This window comes from Zalophus californianus, chromosome 1 (genome assembly GCF_009762305.2).
Source record: "Zalophus californianus isolate mZalCal1 chromosome 1, mZalCal1.pri.v2, whole genome shotgun sequence".
In the NCBI taxonomy this organism is placed as follows: Eukaryota; Metazoa; Chordata; class Mammalia; order Carnivora; family Otariidae; genus Zalophus; species Zalophus californianus.
Window position 1 is genome coordinate 15,135,238 of NC_045595.1, and position 21,461 is coordinate 15,156,698.

Consider the following 21,461-nt stretch of genomic DNA (forward strand, 5'->3'; position numbering starts at 1 on the left):
TCCCTGATGAGTTCTCAGATTTGTGAGCAAAATAAAGACTGTTCCTAAGTTACTAAAGTGTGGGGTGTTTTGTTATGCAACAATATCCTGTCTCCTCGGCGCACTTGGGTCTCTTCTCCAAGGGCAAGGTGAACGGTGGGGGGCCCTTTGGAGCGTCCCTCTCCCCCCAGCCTCCCTTTGCTTCTGTTCTGGTGGTCGGTGACCCTCAATGGGGCTTAGGGCTCCATGTCAGTCAATGGCAACGGTGGCCCAAGACCTCTAGGGGGGTATTGGGAGTGGCCACACAGAGAGGCTCATGGTGACTCAACAAGGACAGAACAGAACAGGCTCTGGTCTCTGAGTTACCCACTGGCAGCCCAAAGCCTGGCATCTGGTACCATAAACACACAGAAAAGACAAGCGTCTGCTGAGCCCCTGCTGAGCCTGTCACAATAAACTGGGGGATCTGGGCCTCAGCCGAACCGGGGGACAAATAGCCCAATCATTTAAACAACTCGATGCCCATTTTTCTTTCCTGTACATTCGTTTATTTAAAAAAGTGTAGGAAATGAATAAAATGGTACCTAAAAAGTATCTACAACGAAATAAATTATTCCCAGTTACGCATTTCAGATCCACACAAACCGGTCCTCTAACATTGACCAAGGTTACATTCCCCAAGGACTTATATGCTTTCCCCCCGCTCTGACTCTTCCTGAGACTTTTCCCCTCCTGTGCGAAGTGACTATAGCATTAAGCCCCATCCTGTATGAGCTGGGCTTCCCCACAAGCATTGTGGACGGGCGTGGAGGCAGCCCAGGGGTCCACAGACCCAGCGGCAGGGCACACAGTAGGCGTCAGCAAATGTGTCCAAGTGGTTTCCAGCGGCCCTGACGTATTTTACCTAAGTAGGGTCTGGGCTTTAAAGAGAAGAGTCAGAAGTATGTTGGGCTGGCACCTCCAGGAGGCATAGCTTCAGAAAACATGAAATTCGCCTGAGGTCTCAGGAAGGTAGCAACTGGGCCTGGAGTTTGGAGCTCTCGGTTAAAAGCAAATGGCCCCATGGGGCCCTTGTAAGTAAGGGCAGAACGTGTGACACCAGGCCAAGGGTGGCCTGCCACACTCCGTGGCCGTGGGATGCAGAGCACTGAGGCCAGGTCTCCAGCAGTGGTTTTAAGTCATGATACAATGGCAGTTGGGGGGAGGAAGCCCCAGCCCTCCTCTGGCCCTTCATGGGAAGGGGGTCAAGAGTCCGAAGGTAACTGGGCAGGAGCCCGCCTTTTATAAGGGAAAGGTGCCAGGGGCTGCACCCAGGGTGTCAGCCAAACAACAAACTCTTCCTTCTGGAAAGAGTTCAAGAGGCCTTGGAATACACGCCATTTAGGAGATTGCAAAACTCCTTTTCAGGGAGGCAAAGTAGCACATGCAAGCAAGTCTAGGCAGTGCTTTTCCAAGGTGAATTCACTGAACACAGTGAAGGGCATTTATTTTTTAAAGGAGGTTTGGCCACAGAAACATTGACGTTTGGACCATGCCGACAAGACAGAACAGGATCCCTCTCCTCCCAGAATTGATCAGGGCCCACAGAGGCAAACACTCCGCCTCGTGGGAGCTGGGCTGGTCATTTGTATAAATGAGGGATGTGGGCCGCGTATGAGAAAAAACTTTCGTGAAACACACACCAGCCTTGAGGCCCATCTTATCCTTTGATAAGAGACACATACGGGTCCTAAACTTTCCATTTCATTATGAACAAAGCAACCCCCCGGGGGTGGGGAGGGGGCACTGATCAACAGCCACAGATGCTCAGCATCAGTGAGGGAGGCAAGAGGGAGTGGTGGGGACTGGGGTGAACTGGGGAACCAGGCACCCCACCAGCTTCCGCCAGGTGACAGTGTGAGCCCCAGCAACGGCCAGATCTCCTGATCTGGATTTTTATGCAAAAATTGTATAATTTTAAATGTTAGTAACAAATTCTTCCAAAAAGATTCTGCAGGCCAAACAAAACACACCTGCGGGCTGGGTTGTTTCCCAGTCTCTCTTGCAGCGGCAGGACGGTGTGATAGGCAGAATCATGGGTCCCCAAGGATGTCCATGTCCTGATCCCCCAGAACCTGAGGCTGTGTTAACTTACGTGGCAAAAGGGACTTTTCAGTGTGATTAAATTACAGATCTGGAGATGGGGAGATTTTCCTGGATTGTTTGAGTGAGTGGGCTTCATAAGCGAAAGGTCCATATAAGGCAGAGAAGGAAGCAGAGCATCAGTGTCACGTGGCAGCACAGGCGACCCAGTGTGACCAGCCAACAGAGGCATGGAGTGTGAGCAGCCTCTAAAAGCTTGAAAAGGCAAGGAAACCGATTCTCCCCTAGAGCCTCCAGAAGGAGCATAGCTCTGCTGACTCCCCGATTTTAGCCCAGGGAGACCCACTTTGCCCTTCTGCTCTCCAGAACCCTAAGATAAGAAATCTATGTTGTGTTGAGCTGCCATGTTTGAGGTGATTGGTTACAGTAGCAACAAGGAGCTAACACGTGGCCATTCTCTGGTGTATTTTTAGACATTGCTAGAGTTTGAAAATACTCTCTAGATTTCTCTTTAAATGCCGAAGTATTGCTGGAGCGGGGACAGCCACACAGCAATTCAAGGAAATTTTTCTTACTTCTAGGACTCAAGATAAATCTGTGCAGTGGGATAACCACACGCGGAGCAGGAGAACCAGGAAGTCGCTTATCAATGCCCTCAAACACACACACCCTGTTTTGGCTGGACAGACTGCAAATTATTCCCACCTTCCAGGGGACAGGCACATGTTTATCTAGTGGTCGGTAGAAGTCAAAACCCAGCCATCCAACCAGTTCGCATGAGTTGTCACCATGTCAGGTAAAAAGAGCTACGTGGTTATGCATTCGACTCCTTAAATATACAGGACCACCAAATAAATAATAATAATAATAATAATAAAAATAATAAGGCACATTATCATTTTCATCCGGGGGGCTCCAGCGGGAACAGGACCTTGGATGGGCTCCGAGGGATTGGAATTGTTGCCCTGAAGAGGTCCAAGTCCAAGTCCAAGTCCAAGTCCAAGTCCAAATCCAAATCCAGAGCTTGTTGCAACCTTGTATGTGGTGACTCATAGCCCTCCCCTCTCATTATGGGCTGATTTACAACCCAACCCGAGTTTAGAAGGACATGAACTGTGACGATTGTATCCAGGTCAGAATTCATCACTTTCCAACATCCCATCATTGGAATGAATCCCCTTGGAAATCAGAGGTCGGTGGTGTCCTGAAAAACCTCCTGCTCTTCCTTCCATATAATTCCTCTTTAGGATTTCTGCTTGAGACCCCTAAAGGGTGTCTCAATGCCCTGTTTTAGGCAAAGTCTTTGGGATGGGTCCAAGTTACTCCCCAGGCTCCTCTGGCTCATGGGTGTCCAGCAAGGGAATGTCTGTGCTCCCGTTGTTGGGGTGGGAGAAGGTATATAGTTTGGTCTCAGACTCAGCAGGGAAGCCAGGGGATGGCTCATCTGTGGTCAACTTTGCAGTCGGGGCCCTGGAGCATATGGGGGGCGGGGAGGGGGGGCAGTCTCCTGTGGGGCCCTGGAAGGGCCGATAGGTGTCCACCTCTGGCTGCAGGAAGGAGCCGTTGGAATCCTGTAGCAGATGCCCATACACCATGGTGTCATCGATGACAGCATACACGTGGGAATCACTGTCCTTTCGTCCTTTCTGACACTTTTTTGGCTGCATCGGCATCTGGGTGTTGATGTTGCCATTGTAGATGCCTACAGGTGGGCCTTTGTTTTTCTTCTTTTTCCTACTGAAAGAAGGGGAACAAGACAGAGTCAGGAAAAGCAGGATCTTAGCTGCGCTCCATTGGCATAGCCCTACAGGAACTGGGGCCCTTCGGGGTTCTCGCACGTCTCCCCCAAGGCCCTCAAATCCCTTAGCCCTTGGAACTGAAACTACTGTCCTTTGGGAGCATTTAGAAGGGACTAGCTCTGTCTCCAGTCTTCACAGTGGATGCAGGGTATCCAGGGGTGGGAACAGCTGATAACCAGCCCCTCTTTCCTATGAGAAAGGGTGCTGCCCCAGCGCGACCACATCCGGTGTGGTCGTGCCCCCGCCAACGCTCTAGGATGCAGTCTTTCCCATAGCTAATGCTTCATCCCTCTTTTGCATGGGTAGAAGCTCTGACCATCTGGATTCTAAGTGATGTAACAGAGGAGACTCGGGATGCGAGGCTGTATCTTAGTTTTCAGCTGGAGTTGGGGACAGTGGGACTCAGTATTAGCAGAGGTATCCAGTCCCTTCACGCAGTAGCCTGCATAAGGGGAACATCCTGCATAAAGGGACAGAGCTCAAAAGAAGACAGCATTCAGGCTGGGGCATGCCAGAGCTCCTCAATAACACCATTAACCTTTGCTTTGTAATGTTCTTTGGTAGTTGGGTGTGGATGGGCATTAGCACTCTCCGCCACGGAAAACAAAGCTTCGCCCTCCATCTCCATGAGCCAAAAGCCTGGGATGCTGGCTTTTTAGCTGACCAGTGATTCAAATGGAGGACATTAGTTCAATTAACATAATGGACACTATAATGCACAGGCTGACTAATTGTGGACAGGCTTCCTGTCCTTTTCTGAGATAAAAATAATGCAGTACATTTAGCTTGTAACACTGAGTGTCTGGCTGGGGTGATGGGTTCCAAAGGCTCCTGCCTGAAGCCCTGAGATGGATGCCCCTCCTTTGTGCTCCATGGAGCCTTGATTGTCCCCACCACTGTTCTTCTCAGGCCAGAACCGGGGCAGTTTAGAGATGGAGGCAAGAGGTGGACCCTCCCCTTGCCTGGTTCCCACCCAGTGAGGAAGAAGTGTGTGCTTAACACCGTGCTTTCTGATCTGGGTGGCAGAGACTGCACCCCAGACAAGAAAGTTTCCTAGAGAAACCATAAAATAATTTGTTGAAAGAAGTCCTTTCCCCCTGTGTGGGGAAATTCCATTTCACGGAGAAAAGGCTTTTCCCTGGATCTGCCGCGGGCAGCCCCTTCCTCATCAGTGGAGACATTTCTAGACAGTCTCACTGTGGGTCGGGAATTTTGGTTGTTTGCTCACTGCCCCAGTTAATAATAAAAAAGAAAAAATTCTCTTTAGCTTGTTCCAAGGTTGAATCGCGCTAAGGAAAGCAATTTCCTTCTCCCTCACGGCTTTAATCAGAAATACGTGCAGAATTGATAAAATCTGGTGGCGTCCCTATTCTGTCTCAAAAGGTCAAGCCTCTGCCTTCATAAAACAGCAGCTCTCATCCTGAGGGGGTGGAAGGTGAGATGAGTCAGGTAACTGGGCCTTCCTTCCTTTCGCCCACAGGGCTCGCTTTTTGGTGCCTGTCTGGAGTCCAATAAAGAAGCGCAAAAAATTTAAGAAACCGGAGGAGAACCAGCTGGGGTGGCATGTGTTTGCTCTCCAAGTGACAGGGGACGCAGGCTCAGAGCCCTGGCCTGGGTTGGGGGTGGCGGTGGGGTCTGACGTGAGCATTTTCCTGCTAAGATCATCTCCGGATGACCACCGTCTGATGGGCAGACAGTAAATGATTTCCAGGGGACTCCTGCTGAGACAGCTGCGTAAAAACCGCAGGCTAACACGTCACCAGCTGCGTCTTCTGTCCCCACCCCCACCCAAGCATAACTCACATCTGGCAATATTATTTAATACCCATCCCTGGGAGAGGAATGGGAAGAGAGAAAAGAAGTCAGTAATTAACGACAGCTCTGGTCTGTGTGATCTAAGGAGGCGTCAGATCGGCGGAAGACAGTTTGAGAAATTCCACCTACTTCTTTTTCACAAAGCAAATGATGAGTCCGAGGGCAAACAGCAGTAAGGCGCCACCTCCCACGACCACGATGATGATGACAGTCAGGTCTGTGAGCAGAGACACGAGGGAGAGGGATGAGGAGACATGGGGGTGGTCAGGCAGACAATGAACTGGGGCAGACAGTCTCCAGAGATGGCCGCCATCCCTCCCCTCCCTCCCCAGACACACATGCTGCTCCTCACATCAAGAGGAGCCAATTTCCCTTCTTCTTCTTCACTCTTCTTGACTTGCCGGTGCTGGGGCCTTTTAGAGGCCTGGTAACTTCTTGTACTTTCTGTCTGAGGGGCAGCGGGTCAGTCAGTGTGTAAGAAGGTTGCCCATGCTGAGGCCACCATGCTGTGAGGAAGCCCAAGCCAACCACGTGGAGACTCTGTGAGGAAATGGACCCAGGAACCTGGCTGAAAGTACCAAGGCTGCAGATGACCCATCCCCGCCACCCTCTAGCTGTTTGAGGCATCTGGTGGCAGCCCCAGATATCTAAGAGCAGAGAAGAACCATGTGGCTGTGTCCTGTCCAAATTCCTGACCCATGGAATTGTGAGCAAACAAAATGGCTGTTGTCTAAGCTACTGAATCTTGGGGCTATTTGTTAGGCGGTGACAGAGAACTAAAACAAACTACAGGCCCTACCAGATCCCTTCCAAAGTCTACTCTGGGCCTACCGTGAGGTGTGTCCACCCAGGCACCACGCCTACATGGGAGAGAGGGGCAGAGGGCTGTAGGGGAAAGCAGGGAGGCAAAGTCAGAAGTGAGGGTGCTAAGGACAGGGTTGTTTCATATGTGCTGAGCTTTTTTTATAGTTGTACAAAGGACAAAGGAAATAAATCAGACAGGGAGCCCTGCACCAAACAGGGATTTAGAAGTTCTTGCTTGTTTGGGGCACCTGGGTGGCTCAGCTGTTAAGTGTCTGCCTTCGGCTTGGGTCATGGTCCCAGGGTCCTGGGATCGAGCCCCGCATCGGGCTCCCTGCTCAGCAGGGAGCCTGCTGCTCCCTCTCCTATTCTCCCTGCATGTGTTCCCTCTCTTGCTGTGTCTCTGTCAAATAAATAAATAAAATCTTAAAAAATGCCAGTGCTGGGAGCCTGGGTGGCTCAGTTGGTTGGGCGACTGCCTTCGGCTCAGGTCATGATCCTGGAGTCCTGGGATCGAGTCCTGCATCGGGCTCCCTGCTCGGCGGGGAGTCTGCTTCTCCCTCTGACCCTCCCCCCTCTCATGCGCTCTCTCTCTATCTCATTCTCTCTCTCAAATAAATAAATAAATAAATAAAAATCTTTTAAAAAAAATGCTAGTGCCAAGTTCTGTGTCACACTTTCCAGGTCCCCGCATTTGAATCCCCAACACTTGAATTCCCAATGATACTTCTATGAGGTCGTTATAACCATTTACCCTCTAAGACGAGGAAGGTTAAGAGAGTGAAGAACCTTCCCCTATGCCAGAGAGAGAGTAATAGTAAATGACAGTGATAGATGGATGACAAAATTGCCCTAGTTCCCCACAACCATGTCTTAGACTATGTGACTCTGGAGCTCCTCCCACCAAGAGGTGGAGTCTATTTGTCCACCCCTTGAATTTGGCCAGGCCCAAAGAATTCTGTAGAAGGGATGCTATGAGTTCCTAATGCAAGCATCAAGAGACCTTGTATGCTTCTTCCAGACTCTCTTGGATCTCTCTGCCTCTGCCATGAGAACAAGGCCCAGGCTGGAGTGTCAGGGAGCGTGGGGAGGAGAGCCAAGGAAGCTAGTTATCTCAGCTGATTGCGGCTGGGCCCAGACGTGTGAGAGTGCATGGCTAAGACCACCAGAGTCCTCTAGCTGCCTGCAGCTGCCCACAGGTGCATGAGGGAGTGAACCCGGATAAGCCCAGCTCAGACCAGAATTGCCTAGTCAAGATGTAAGCAATAATAAATGGCTGTCTTTAAGCCACTAAGTTCTGGGGTGGTTTGTTATAGAGCATTACTGATGCAAACGCTGACTCATGGACAGCCAGGACTCAAATCCATGTTTTCTGGATTTTTTTTGCCTCCCAGGTTTGCCCCCTACCCTTCAGCTGCCAATTTGCTGTCCACACCCTGGCCCCCACAAGACCTTGCAGGCCCTTACCCATAGTCCTTGGGGTAAGCAACACCCAGAAGAACAGGTCCAGCTGCTTGCCACTCACAGGGCTGCAGTTGGAGATGTTGACCCAGAAGCTGTGGTGGTGAAAGCTTGGCTTGGGAAGCACCTCGTCCTCCAGGCTGAAGATCTCCTCCACCTTGCTCCGCTGCTCCTGGATGATCATGAACGCACGCCCCGTCTGGCAGACAACGCCAGTCCGCTCCTTGAGGAAGGTCAGGCAGGCCACCTGGTTGCTGGGTACGCTGATGTTCCAGGACACTGAGGTGAGGGACGGCAGGCCCCGGTCCCAGTTAGGGCTCCTCAGGTAGACCTTGTTTTTTGTGTCTGGGGTCACTGTGAAAACACCTTCCTCTGCAGGAAAGGGGAGAGAATCCACACAAGATGTTTCACTGAATCAAAATGGACGTTAACCTGTCTAGACTTTTCTAGAGTTTTCTGTGATGACAGAAAAGTTCTCCATGGGCTCACCCCATTTTATTACGCTTTGCAGATTCTGCGAATTTTTAAGAATTGAGTGTTTGTGGCAACCCTGCATTGAGCAAGTCTGTGGCACCATTTTTCCAATAGCATTTGCCATTTTTTTTGTGTGTGTCTCTGTCACATTTTGGTGATTCTCCCAACATTTCAAATTTTTCATTATTGTATTTGTTATGGTGATCTGTGATCAGTGATTGCAACTTGCTGAAAGCTCAGATGAAGGTTAGCATTTTTTAGCAAGGAAGTTTTTTGTTTTGTTTTGTTTTTCTTACAAAGTTTTTATTTTTAAGTAATCTCTACATCCAACATGGGGCTCGACCTTACAAGCCCGAGATCAAGAGTCACATGCTCTACCAACAAAGGGAGCCACGCACCCTGGCAATAAAGAATTTAAAATTAAGGCATGTACATTGTTTTTTTTTTTTTTTAGACACGGTGCTATTGCACACTTACTAGACTACAGTATGGTGTAAAGAGAACTTTTATATGCACCAGGAAACAAAAAAACTCATTTCACTTGTTTTATTGTGGTGGTCTGGAACCGAACCTGCAATAAAACCGAACTCTCCTGGATACCCATATCTGCACTGCCCAAGCACATAGCCATCACCAGGTGTGTCTGTGGAAGACCCAAAATGTGCTCAAATGTGACTGAGGAGCTGAATTTTAAATTTTTTTTTTTTTTTAAGAACAAAGCATTTTTTTTTAAAGATTTTATTTATTTATTTAATTGACAGAGAGAGAGAGACAGCGAGAGAGGGAACACAAGCAGGGGGAGGGTCAGAGGGAGAAGCAGGCTTCCCGCTGAGCAGGGAGCCCGATGCGGGGCTTGATCCCAGGACCCTGAGATCATGACCTGAGCTGAAGGCAGTCGCTTAACCAACTGAGCCACCCAGGCGCCCCTGAATTTTAAATTTTATTATTAATTTAAGTATAAATTGCCACACATGGCCAGTGACTGTTGGTCAGTACAAAGATTAGAGTCTCAGGTTACGTGCTCAGGTCTTTTGAACAAAACCAATCAACCAAACAACAAAAAAACCCAGGCTAGTTCACCAAACCACTGGTTATCTCTGAAAGCTTGCTTTCAGAAACACCCTCGACATAGCTGAGATTCACCTGACGCTCTGCTTCATGGTGGGACTGGTACAGAGCAATTTCTGTTCCCAAGGTTAAACTGCTTCCATTTCTGGGAAAAATGGTAGAAATGCAAAGCTGAAGACCTCCGATAGACATGTCACCTGACCTTCAGGTGAGATGAAACTCCAATGTTCCACATTGAGGAGGGTATGTCTTGTTTTCCAAGACTCCCCAGAGGAGTTTCTTGGGGAGCTGTGGGGATATCAGGCAGCTTGGACTGACCTTAATCTTATGGCCAAAGATTCTTCTCCTTCCCCACTCAGGTCTCTGGGAACAAAGTACGAAGTAAACCTCAGATAAAAGTCTTGGTCAATTTTTAAACGGCCTCTGACTTTGAGCCACTTGTAATGGCGACTGTGACTTTGAAAACCAACCATGGAGAGCTCACCATTGGGAGGGATTCAGACCCCGCTCACTGCCCAGCACCCTGAAGATCAAACACTAGCCTTGCAGGAGGGGCTGAGCCCCTGTGCTGAGAACAGGACCCTGGTGCTCTGGAGACCCTCCCCAGTCCACCTTCCTCTGTGCACTCCACGCCATGTTCTAAATTGTCAAAGCTGACTCACAAAAATGTCTGAATAAGGATTTTTATGCTACCGCCTTAAACATCTGGGACTCAGGAATATTTGGTTAGCTCTCATTGAAGCCCCTGCCTGCTTCCAAAAAAGGCTTGAACCTGATTCTTTGTCCTGCTGCCTGCCAACTGTTACCTCCCATTGTCAGAGTCTTCTTTTTTTTAAGATTAAAAAAATTTTTTTTTAAGATTTTATTTATTTATTTGAGAGAGAGAGAGAGAGAGAGAGAGAGAGAGAGAAACAGTATGAGAGGGGAGAGGGTCAGAGGGAGAAGCAGGGTCCCCGCTGAGCCGGGAGCCTGATGTGGGACTCGATCCCAGGACTCCGGGATCATGACCGGAGGCGAAGGCAGTCGCTTAACCAACTGAGCCACCCAGGCGCCCCAAGATTTTTAAATTTTTTATTAGAGAGAGAGAGAGTACAAGCAGGGGGAGCGGCAGGTAGAGGGCGAGGGAGAAGAAGCAGGCTCCCTGCTCAGCAGGGAGCCCAATGTGGGACTCGATCCTAAGGACCCTGGGATCATGACCTGAACCGAAGGCAGACGCTTAACTGTCTGAGCCACCCAGGTGCCCCCAGAGTCTTATTTCTAACTCCCGGGATTTTCCACACTAGGTGAATGGTGGAATCCGGATCAGGACACATCTTTCAGATTTCTTGTGAGAAGACCAGCCCACTCAGCTCTCCCTACTCTTCAAGTTGACAACTTAATGAAGATGATCCCAGAAGCAAAATAAGAGGGATGCCCCGCCAAGAAAGGGGCAGGGAGATGGGGATAGAGAGGGAGACCTCCTTACCTTTGAAGAATGGTATAAAGGACACGGTCAGGCCCTGCCTGGTGGCCTCTTGTCGGAAGCTGGGGGCAAATGTGCGGAGGGTCACCGAGATGTTCTGCTTCACCTGGATCTGCTCGATGGAGCCTCCAGGGCAGAAGAAGCCGAAGTAAAAGTCCTGGCCGGGGACAGCACTGGCCACCAGGTAGCTGAAGCTCGTGTTGCAGGCCTTCTCTTGCGTGTGCTGTTGCAGCTTCTGGGTGGGCACCAGTGCCAGGCTCAGCCTGTCCTTGGGCACCAGCAGCTTCCAGGAGAAGTCATGCAGCTGCACAGGCAGCTGGAGGATGTCCCCAGGCACCTGGAGGGAGTGGGACCTCCTGTGGCAGTACCGGTGGTCCGTGCAGCCTGGAAAAGAGGGGCTCGTGGTACCGGGCAGGGAGGGGACCGGCCCTGCGTCCTCCCCAGCTGGAGAGACCGCCCAGGCTTTCTTGCTTTTCCCTTTGGTCTCTCCTCTCCCACTCCGTCCCCCACTCTGGGCTCCCTGATGCTTCTTTTCCAGCCGCCCCTCTTGCTCTCTCACGTTCTTACTCCACCCTAAATTGGCAGACCGACTTCTGGGGGAGTACTTAGGGTTGAAATGTCCTCTTCCTGTGTGTCAGCCTCTCTTCTGTGGCTCTGAGTCTCAAATGCTCAGTATGGGCAGGGCGTAGGTTTTTCCTTCGCCCTGCTTCCCAGTGTCCCCGACTGTGGGGAAGTAGCTTGGTGCAGTGGTCAGAGCAGGCATGGAGCTGGGGAGGTATCTGCCACCTCCAAGTGGGCAGGCTGCCTCGAATCTTGTGGCCTCAGCTGTTGCATCTGTGGAAACCCTAAGAGCATCCATGTCGGAGGTCATGGTGGCCCAGTGGGGAGGGGACTAGGGGTTTTGCTGCCCTCCATTCATCAAACATTTAGTATGTGACTAATACATGTCCAGCACCCCCAGGAGCTAAAGGGACCAAAAAAAAAAAAAAAAATAGAACAGGCTGCAGTTCTTGACCTCAGGACTCTCAGGGTCAGGCAAGAGGAGTCAAGTGTGTGGTGAGCCTGGAGGCGGGGGTGAGGGGTGTTGGGGGGTAGGGAGGCTACACAGAGGAGAGGATCTCAGGAGAGATGCTGGAAGGCTGGGCAGAGGCGCAGGCATGAGCTTGGGAGTGCAATGCACTTCTGAAGGATGCCCGTGCTCACTGAGGCTCTGGTCCTAGAGGGGCACATCTCCACCTCACTGTCCGCTGCCTGCCCTTGCTCACCCCGCACGGCGGGAGACAGCTCTGATCATACGATTTACAGCCTACCCAGCGGACCCCACTAAAAAGATAGGGCGGGGCAGCGAGACCTGCCCATGGCCCCGGAGGATTGTGCTAACCAAGGGGGCGTACTTATGGTTTTCTCGGCGTTCATCCACAGGCGAGTCAGATTATCACAAAGGAAGGAGATCTTGTGTTTGGAGCCAGACGTCAGGGTGAGGTTGGTGCTGCAGGTCCGAGACTCCAGGCACACAAAGCAGCCAGGGACAAACTTGCGGCTAAGCTTGATGGGCCGTGGCTCGATGGTGAGCGACATGGCTTGCTCGTTACTCAAGTCGACCAGGTAGATTTTGTCTGAAACCACGAAGAGAAAATAGGTCTGAAGCATGGATCAGCAGCCACCCTGTGAAGGGGCAAAAATTAGCATAAAAAGTCTCATGGCTGCGGAGCATTGGAAATATGTTTTATTATTACGAGAATATGCAAGCAGGTGCCTGGGCGGCTCAGTCAGTTAGGCATCTGCCTTCGGCTCAGGTCATGATCTCAGGGTCCTGGGATTGAGCCTCATGTCAGGAAGCTGAGGAAGTCTGCTTCTCCCTTTGCCCCTTCCCCCATTTGTGCTTGCTCTCTCACTGTCTCAAATAATAAAATCTTTTTTTTTTTTTTTTTTTAGATTTTATGTATTTATTTGAGAGAGAGAGAGAACAAGCAGGGGGAGGGAGAGGGAGAAGCAGGCTCCCCGCTGGGCAGGGAACCTGATGCGGGGCTCGATCCTAGGACCCTGAAATCACGACCTGAGCTGAAGGCAGATGCTTAACCAACTGAGCCACCCAGGTGCCCCTCAAATAATAAAATCTTAAAAAAAAAAAAAAGAACATACAAGAACTCTAGGAGAAATTTAAAAGGAAAAATAATGGACTGAATTTCTACCACCCGTATTTAACCGCTTTTACTTCTTCAAATTCATTTTAGTCCTTGTTCGTATGCATGCATATTTTCAACTGCTTAAAAGTATAGTATATATATAATTTTATACTCAGCTTTTACTTTATTACTTTACACAGGTTTACTTATTTTTCCATACAGTTTTCATATTCACGAGTCTTTGAAAATATTCAGTAATTTAGTGGCTGCGTGATAGTTAACAAGTGAGATTTACCATTGTTTATTCAAGTATTCTCCTGCTATGAATAGTAATTAGCAACAGTGTGGTATTAGCGTGGGGATAGAAGATTCATAGATATTACATTTCTTCATAGATATTATTATTCACAGATATATCCATCGATATTATAATTTAGTCTCTAATAAATGCTATATTTCAAATAAGTGAGGAAAAGACGAACCACTCCTGGCTTGGCTAGAACTCTCTCTCCCATTAGCAAAAGAATAAAATTAGGCTGGTATTTCAAAGCAAAGAGAATATCCTTATAAATGTGGAGTGCAAATTATAAAAGAAAAAAAATTTAGGTATCTGTCTGATAACAGATACTGAAATGTTGAAGGACAAGGGACACATCGGGAGAAAATATTTGTAAGAAAGATGGATTGAGCGGTTCACAAAAAAGGGAAACTGAAATGTTCACATATTCAAAATATAAGGAGTTCTTAGTATCACTTGCAGTATCACTTGTCATCACAGAAAAGCAAATTAAAACAAAGTGTAGACGGTGAAGATGAAAGCCTGCACCCTTGGGACCCCAGAGGTGTAACTGGGGAATATAAGCCCATGTTTGTACCGCAGCTCTGGAACTGTGGCAAACCAGACACCAGGTAATACGGGAAGGGTTAAATACTCTGTGGAACATTCATGAACATTCATGAACATTCAAAGCCTATGCTGTTTCTGTAATGCTCGTGGCCTCTGTGGCATATTATTTAGCAGTTAGAAAGAAAGAGGGAGATCTAGGGGTGGGGCCTGGGTGGCTCCGTCAGTTAAGTGTCTGCCTTCAGCTCAGGTCATGATCTTAGGATCCTGGGATCGAGCCCCACGACGGGCTTCCCTGCTCAGCAAGGAGCCTGCTTTTCCCTCTCCCTCTGCCCCTCCCCCCTACTTGTGTGCATGCGCATGCGCAAGGGCTCTCTCTCTCAAATAAATAAAATCTTAAAAAAAAAAAGAGGGAGATCTAAATATACTGATCTAAGAACTTCCAAGATACAGTGTTGACTAAAACAGCAAGTGTAGAACAAATGTAGACTATGACACCATCCGATTATACGATCTCTGCATCAAATGTAATCACTCTTTTTATGTGTATATACTTATGTATGTAAATGAAGAGAAACAAGATCTGGAGAGAAATACAACAAATCCATAACTGTGGTTACCCCAGGAAAGGAGCCAAGAGCGGGGCGCCACACACTATTTGGAATACCTCTGCTTGTTGACTGAGCTTCTCTGGAGGGTGCTCTGACCAGACTGCTTCCTGTGGAACCCGCAACATCTTCATGTTCAACCTTTTCTCTTGGGTTGATTGGATTCCCTCAAAGAGCCCGCCATTCACCAAACGGAGGAAACACACTTGGGGCTTCCCACGAAGGAAGTAGGCTGGGGCCTCGAGAGTCAGCACATCAACCTTATTCAAGCTCAAGCTGCCTGTGTTCAGCTTAGCGCCTTCACCTTCAGTGCAACTGGGATCTTTGGTTCAAAAACTTCCCCTTCCAGGGAAGGAACTCCTATCTTCTGTTGCCTGCGGGAGGAGCATCCCCGGGCTGCTTGGTGGATCTGGGGCTGGAGTGGCTTCTCCCACTTTTAGCCCTCGTTCTGAAGGTGACGTGTTGCTAATTCCTGCCTTTGAAAGATTCTTCTTGGTGTTTCCCACTGTGGGATTAGATTCTGCACTTTTTTTTTTTTTAAAGACTTTATTTATTTATTTGAGAGAAAGAATGAGAGAGAGAAAGCACATGAGTGGGGGGAGGGTCAGAGGGAGAAGCAGACTCCCTGCTGAGCAGGGAGCCCGATGCGGAACTGGAGCCCGATGCGGAACTCGATCCCGGGACTCCAGGATCATGACCTGAGCCGAAGGCAGTGGCTTAACCAACTGAGCCATCCAGGCGCCCTAGATTCTGCACTTTTGGGTCTGCTGAATCAGTTAACCCTATACGTCCATGCCGGGAAATGTTAGAATATTGTCTCCTGGGCGCCTGGGTGGCTCAGTTGGTTAAGCCACTGCCTTCGGCTCAGGTCATGATCCCGGAGTCCCGGGATCGAGTCCAACATCGGGCTCCCTGCTCAGCAGTGAGTCTGCTTCTCCCTCGGACCCTACCCCCTCTCATGCTCTCTCTCTCTATCTCATTCTCTCTCTCAAATAAATAAATAAAATCTTTAAAAAAAAAGAATATTTTCTCCTTTCCATTTATCATTTCCCTTGGAATTTATGCTTTTAGAAATGTTTTAAATGCCATTACAGTGTGGTTTAAGAAGGAAGCAAATGTCTCTTTAATGGGAAGCCCTTATTTTCCAATTAGTTGTCTGTTTTTCTCATCAGAAAGTGAACTTCAGGGATCTCCATAACCTGCTTATCTGGCACATAGTCAAGAGTCCATGATGTGTTGGGTTGTTAATCCTCATACATCCTGGAGAGGGAGTGTGTCAGTCAGCTCAGGCTAAATTATGCTACAGTAACAAATGGTCCCCCAAATCTGAAGGTTTAGAATAACCAAGATTCATTCTTCATTCACCTTACCCATCCATTGTGAGTTGGCTGTAGCACTGGGGCATGTCTTTTTAATTTTTTTTTTTTTTAAGATTTTATTTATTTGAGATAGAGAGCACGAGTGGGGGATGGGGTGTGGGGGGAGGGGCAGAGGGAGAGGCAGGCTCCCTGCTGAGCGAGGAGCCTGACATGGGGCTCCTTTCCAGGACCCCGGGATCAGGACCTGAGCCAAAGGCAGACACTTAACCGACTGAGCCACCCAGGGGCCCCATGTCTTTTTAATTCTGAGATCTGGGCTGAAGGAGAACGGTCTGTGACACATCAGTCTCCTGACAGAGTTTGAAAGGAGAACCACAGGATGGGTGCTGAAGCTTCTGCTTAGAAGGGGTGTACACTCACTTCCGCTCATATTTCATTGATAGAAGAAAACTCACATGGCCAAGCCTGTAGCCAGTGGGGTAACGAATCTAATCCTCCCCCAAAAGGGATGGTGAAGATTTTGGAACAAATATACAATCCAGTGTAGTAGGCTTCCTCACCCCCATTTGACAGACAGGGAACCTAAGGCCAGGAGATGGTGGCGGGACTGGGATTCAAGTCTACATCTTCTGGATTACAAAGCCTGCGCTGTTTCTATAATGCTCGTGGCCTCTGTGGACCCCAGCTTCCTCTTCTCTAGCCGGTGGCTGTGCAGAGGAGACAAGAAACCGTGGGAACCCTGGACCTGGCTTCCCGAAGCTCGTATAGGGATGATGCTCCCTCTGAAAAAAACCACCAACAGCCATCTGATCCCAAGACGAGAGCAAAGTTGTCCCTTGATGTGCATTAGAAATGCACCGAATTTGTCAGACTTGCTTTAGTTCAAGGACAGTTCTTCAAATATTGATGGAGGACCTGCTTTTACCACCCACACTGTACTCCAGGGATGGTCTACAACCATAAATGGAACTTTCCTTTGGAAAGTTCAAAGTTTAGATGTGTTTAAGGTATACTGCTTTCATCATGTCGATTTTTATAAACTACAAATTTGAAGCTTAGAAAGGTGGTAACTTGTCCCAGGTCACACAGCTTGCTTGTAGCAGAGTCCGGCTCCCAAATCCGCTAACCACTGGCTATAGCTTCCCTTGACGTTTTGGTCATGAAATTTACATATAATGAAATGCAGAGATCTGAAGTGTTCAGTGTGATGGGTTTTGTCAACTTTATATATCCATTGTATCTATCACCCAGAGCAAGATCTAGAACATTCCTATTATCCCAGAAAGGTCCTTTGTGCCCCTTTCTCATCAATTCCCCTTGAATGGCCCCACGAAGGCCATGACTTTCTGATTTTTATCACTGCAGATTTCACCTGTTCTAGAACTTCCTATAAATGGAATCATATGGTATGTACTCTCCTGTCTGGCTTCTTCCCCTCAGGAAAATGTATTTAAGGCTCATCCATGTTGTTATGGATATCAGTTGCTTTTTCCTTGTCATCACGGAGTGGTGTTCCACGGGACGAATATCCCACATTCGTTTGTTCCTAGATTGATGGAGATTTAGGTTGTTTCCAATGATGAAAAAAACTGCTGTATATATATTCTTTTATCGATCTTTGAGTAGATTACAGTTTCATTTCTCTAGGGTAATTAGCTAGGAGGAAAATTTCTGCCAGATGATTCTCTCAAGTGATTGAGCCTTTGTACCCCCCTGCCAGCCGTGTGTCCGGGCTCCAGTGCCCCACATTCTCACCAACATTTGGTGTTGCCAGTCTTTCTCATTTTAGCTATTCTGGTGGGTGTCGAATGGTACTGTGGTTTTACGGTTCATATCTCCTTTGAAGGTCACTGTAGAGCGGTCAAGGGATGGTGATGAGACACCCCGCACTTGAGCCAAAACAGAGAGTGGAGTTTGTTGAGGAAAACAATCCTGATTCTGAGGCAAGATGGACCTTGCTCCACGGGGAGCGTCAGGAGGACCCTGGCCTCCGTGTTCACACACCCCATGTGTCCGGCTTTCCAGTTCTGCAGACACATCCCATTCGTTGGTCATTTGATGTGGCTTCTTTCCACAGTTTTGGTTGGCTCTCAGGGTAGACATGGTAAATTCCCATGATGCCTAAGGCTTCAGCTGTCCAGGTAAGAGGAAAGTGTGCAGCCCTCACCTGTCACACGTGGGGTGGTTTAAAGGGAAATGTCACTATCTACATTCGTAAATCTATGGAAAGATAAGGCAGATTTTACTCAGTGTCTCCTGTGTGCTCTGACAAGTGGCCTTATCCTACCCTCACCAGGAGGAGGAGGAGGGGTAGGTGTGACAGTTACCAATTTACAGCTGAAAGAGACCTTGGAGAGGCTCCAAGTACTTGCTCAAGGCTAGGAACCTAACTGATAGTTTCCTACCACAAGAGAATCCCATATGCTTTCTACAACACTGCACATGTTTCCTTCCTGTAATAAACACTTGAGCCGGAGATTTGAAAAGACATCCACCCCCGCAAAAAGACAACCTTTCACTATTTGCTACTTACTGACACTGGAAACCCTTGACAGAATTAGCTTATTGACTGAAGTTTCTGAAAGGCCCCTAATGATTTTTGTGGAATCTGTAGAGATTTCTTATTTATTTATTTATTTTATTTATTTATATTTTTGAGAGAGAGAGAGTGTGTGTGTTCGAGTGGGGTGAGGAGGGGCAGAGGGAGAGAGAGGATCTTTTTTTTTTTTTTTAAAGATTTCATTTATTTATTTATTTGAGAGAGAGAGTGAGAGAGAGAAGGAGCAGGGGGAGAAGCAGAGGCAGAGGGAGAAGCAGACTCCCTGCCCAGCAGGGAGCCCGCTGTGGGACTCAATCCCAGGACCCCAGGATCACAACCTGAGCCTAAGGCAGATGCCCAACTGACTGAGCCACCCAGGCGCCCCGAGAGAGAGACTGAAGCACAGAGCTGGATACAGGGCTTGATCTAACTACACTGACATCATGACGTGAGCTGAAATCAAGAGTTGGATGCTTAACCGACTATGCCACCCAGGCGTCCCTGAGATTTCTTACTTTATTTTTTTAAAAATTTTTATTTATTTATTTGACAGAGAGAGACACAGTGAGAGAGGGAACACAAGCGGGGGGGTGGGGGAGGAAGAAGCAGGCTTCCCGTGGAGCAGGGAGCCCGATGCGGGGCTCGATCCCAGGACTCTGGGATCATGACCTGAGCTAAAGGCAGATGCTTAATGACTGAGCCACCCAGGAGCCCCAGATTTCTTACTTTAAAATAAGAACAGGCTCCAGGGGAATAAGTCAGAGGCTACAGTACATGTCGACTCTGCCAGGACAAACATAAGACTCACAGAGCTTGAGTTACCCAACAAAAAACAAAAACAAAAACCAAGTGAACATTTCATTAAGGGCTCCAGGTAGCTTCTGGGGGTCTACAGAAGCTGAAAAAGAAGCAATACGACTGCTTCCCCAACCAGCATTTACTCAGATTGGTTAACGGAAGCACACAGTATAACAAGCTGGAAACTCCTGTTCATCTACCTTGGTTGATAACCCAGAAGCCCATGGGTTTTGAAGATACTCGTCTGTCTGGTATTTTCAGAGCAAGTGAAAATACCTTCGAAAAGCTGGAGGAGGATGCAGAAAGCAGCAGGCTAGCGGTCCGCTCTGGCTAAACAGAACCATATATTTGGGCAGACTACTATTAATTTGTGTGATCAGTATCCGCAGGGCCACTTGCAGAAATGATATAAAAAGAGGAACAGGCCGCAGGGGACAATAGAGACGTTGTTTCTCTACTGTGACTATCAGGATGAAACTCCAAGGGGGACAAAATTATTTTGTATAGTTCCAGGAAGTGATGGGACACTAATAACAGGTATGACAGGGTAGTACCGTTGACCCTTGAACAGTGAGGGGGTAGGGGTGCTGACCCCCTCCCACAGTTGAAAATATTCATATAACTTTTGCCTCCCCCCAAAATTTAGCTACTAATAGCCCACTGTTGACCAGAAGCCTTATCAATAACATAGTCGATTAACATATATTTTGTATGTCATGTGTATGACATACTGTTTCGTACAATAAAGTCAGCTAGAGAAAAGAAATTGTTATTAAGAAAATCATAAGGGGGGGGTGCCTGGGTGGCTCAGTCGGTTAGGTGGCTTTCTGCTCAATGGGGAGCCTGCTTCTCTCTCTCCCTCTGCTCCTCCCCCTGCTCATGCTTGCTCTCTCTCTGTCAAATAAATAAAATCTTAAAAAAAAAGAAAAGAGGGATGCCTGGGTGGCTCAGTCGTTAAGTGTCTGCCTTCAGCTCAGGTCATGATCCCAGGGTCGGGGATCGAGCCCCACATCGGGCTCCCTGCTCAGCAGGAAGCCTGCTTCTCCCTCTCCCACTCCCCCTGCTTGTGTTTGCTCTCTCGCTGTGTCTCTCTGTCAAATAAAGAAATAAAAGCTTAAAAAAAAAGAAAAGAAAATCATAAGGAAAAGAAAATACTTTTAAGGTATTATATTGTATTTATTGGGGAAAAAAGTCTGTGTATAAGTGGACCCATGCAGTTCAAACCGTGTTGTTCAAGGGTCAACTGTATTGTACTATCAAATAATAAAGAATAAAAAAGAGAGTGCAGAATAGAACACTGAAAAACAAGATCTGTTTGGTAGAGATGAACGTCAATCGAGCTCTCGAACCTGGCTGAGCTGCGTGCTTTGGACAGCATCAGTTGTCAGTGCTCACAAACACGGTCACAGCAGGCCAGATGGGTCACTCCTCAGGCCCAGGGCAGCGCTCGTTCCTCATCCCACGACATAGGATGTCTGTGGTCAAGTCATGGAAAGACACCCCTGGAGGACTCCTCCAGGTCTACTCCGGGTCTAGTTTGAGCCTGTCTGATATTCTTGAGCAAAGTAGAGAGAAGGTTGATAGTAGGGTTTTTGGGAGCAGACAATTAGGTTCAAGGTAACCCCTGACTGTTTCAATCACCTTCAGAGATTGTTTTTATTTTGTTTTTTCCTGCAGTGTGGGCCCACTGTCGTCAGGTCCTGCTGTGGATGATGAGGGTGTTGGGCACTGGCTGGGGCTCTGATGGCTGCCTCCGCCCTTGCCGGGGCTTTGGCTTTGCATGGTTGCTGTTGACAGCCAATCTCTAGGCTTGAGAAGGTCTCCTGCTCTTCTTTCTCATGCTCTTCCCCTCATCTGACTTCTTGGGACAGCCACTCTCCTGGGTGCCCCCACTGAGGCGTAGCCACCTGCCCCTTCTAATGGGCTGTGCCATTGGATGGTGCATCTGGTTCTTGAGCCACTTTGGGCAAGAGGCTGCCCCCTGAGATTAGGATAAGGATTTACAAAAGGCCTGAAATGTGCCAGAAACTGGTGGGTGTGGGAAGAGAGAGGAATAAGACAGATTCCTGACTGGGAGCAATTTGGCGGGACACAGACCTGCAGACGGATAAATACAACATGGTGTGTGATGAATGCAAACCCTGCCCCCAAGTGCGCTCTCGGAGTAGTGGCTTTGGTTTGGGCAGTTGTTCCTCTGCTGGGGGCAAAGGCGGATAAGCGAGGGGCAAGAGGCCCTCCCTGCTCAGGGAGGCACAGCAGGGGGTAGGCCTCCATGGGGAACCAGCT

At 48.5% G+C, this 21,461-nt stretch overlaps 1 protein-coding gene across 5 annotated transcripts in view; it reads right to left on the reverse strand.

Annotated features, from left to right (window-relative positions):
• Positions 1-521: 521 nt before the first annotated feature.
• The window catches only part of CDCP1 (CUB domain containing protein 1), a 59,016-nt gene continuing 38,076 nt past the window's right edge, over positions 522-21,461 (reverse strand). The window contains exons 5-10 of one of the 5 annotated variants that reach the window (XM_027581892.2): positions 12,336-12,557; positions 10,945-11,325; positions 8,002-8,309; positions 6,028-6,215; positions 5,805-5,892; positions 522-3,795 (exon numbers count right to left, since the gene is read on the reverse strand). In XM_027581892.2, coding sequence (XP_027437693.1) covers positions 3,688-3,795; positions 5,805-5,892; positions 6,028-6,215; positions 8,002-8,309; positions 10,945-11,325; positions 12,336-12,557 — 1,295 coding nt within the window. In that variant the 3' untranslated portion in view covers positions 522-3,687. Of the gene's footprint in view, positions 3,799-5,804; positions 5,893-6,027; positions 6,216-7,943; positions 8,310-10,944; positions 11,326-12,335; positions 12,558-21,461 lie in introns of those variants that run through there. The other 4 variants (XM_027581893.1, XM_027581889.2, XM_027581888.2 and 1 more) reach the window with 4 other exon arrangements.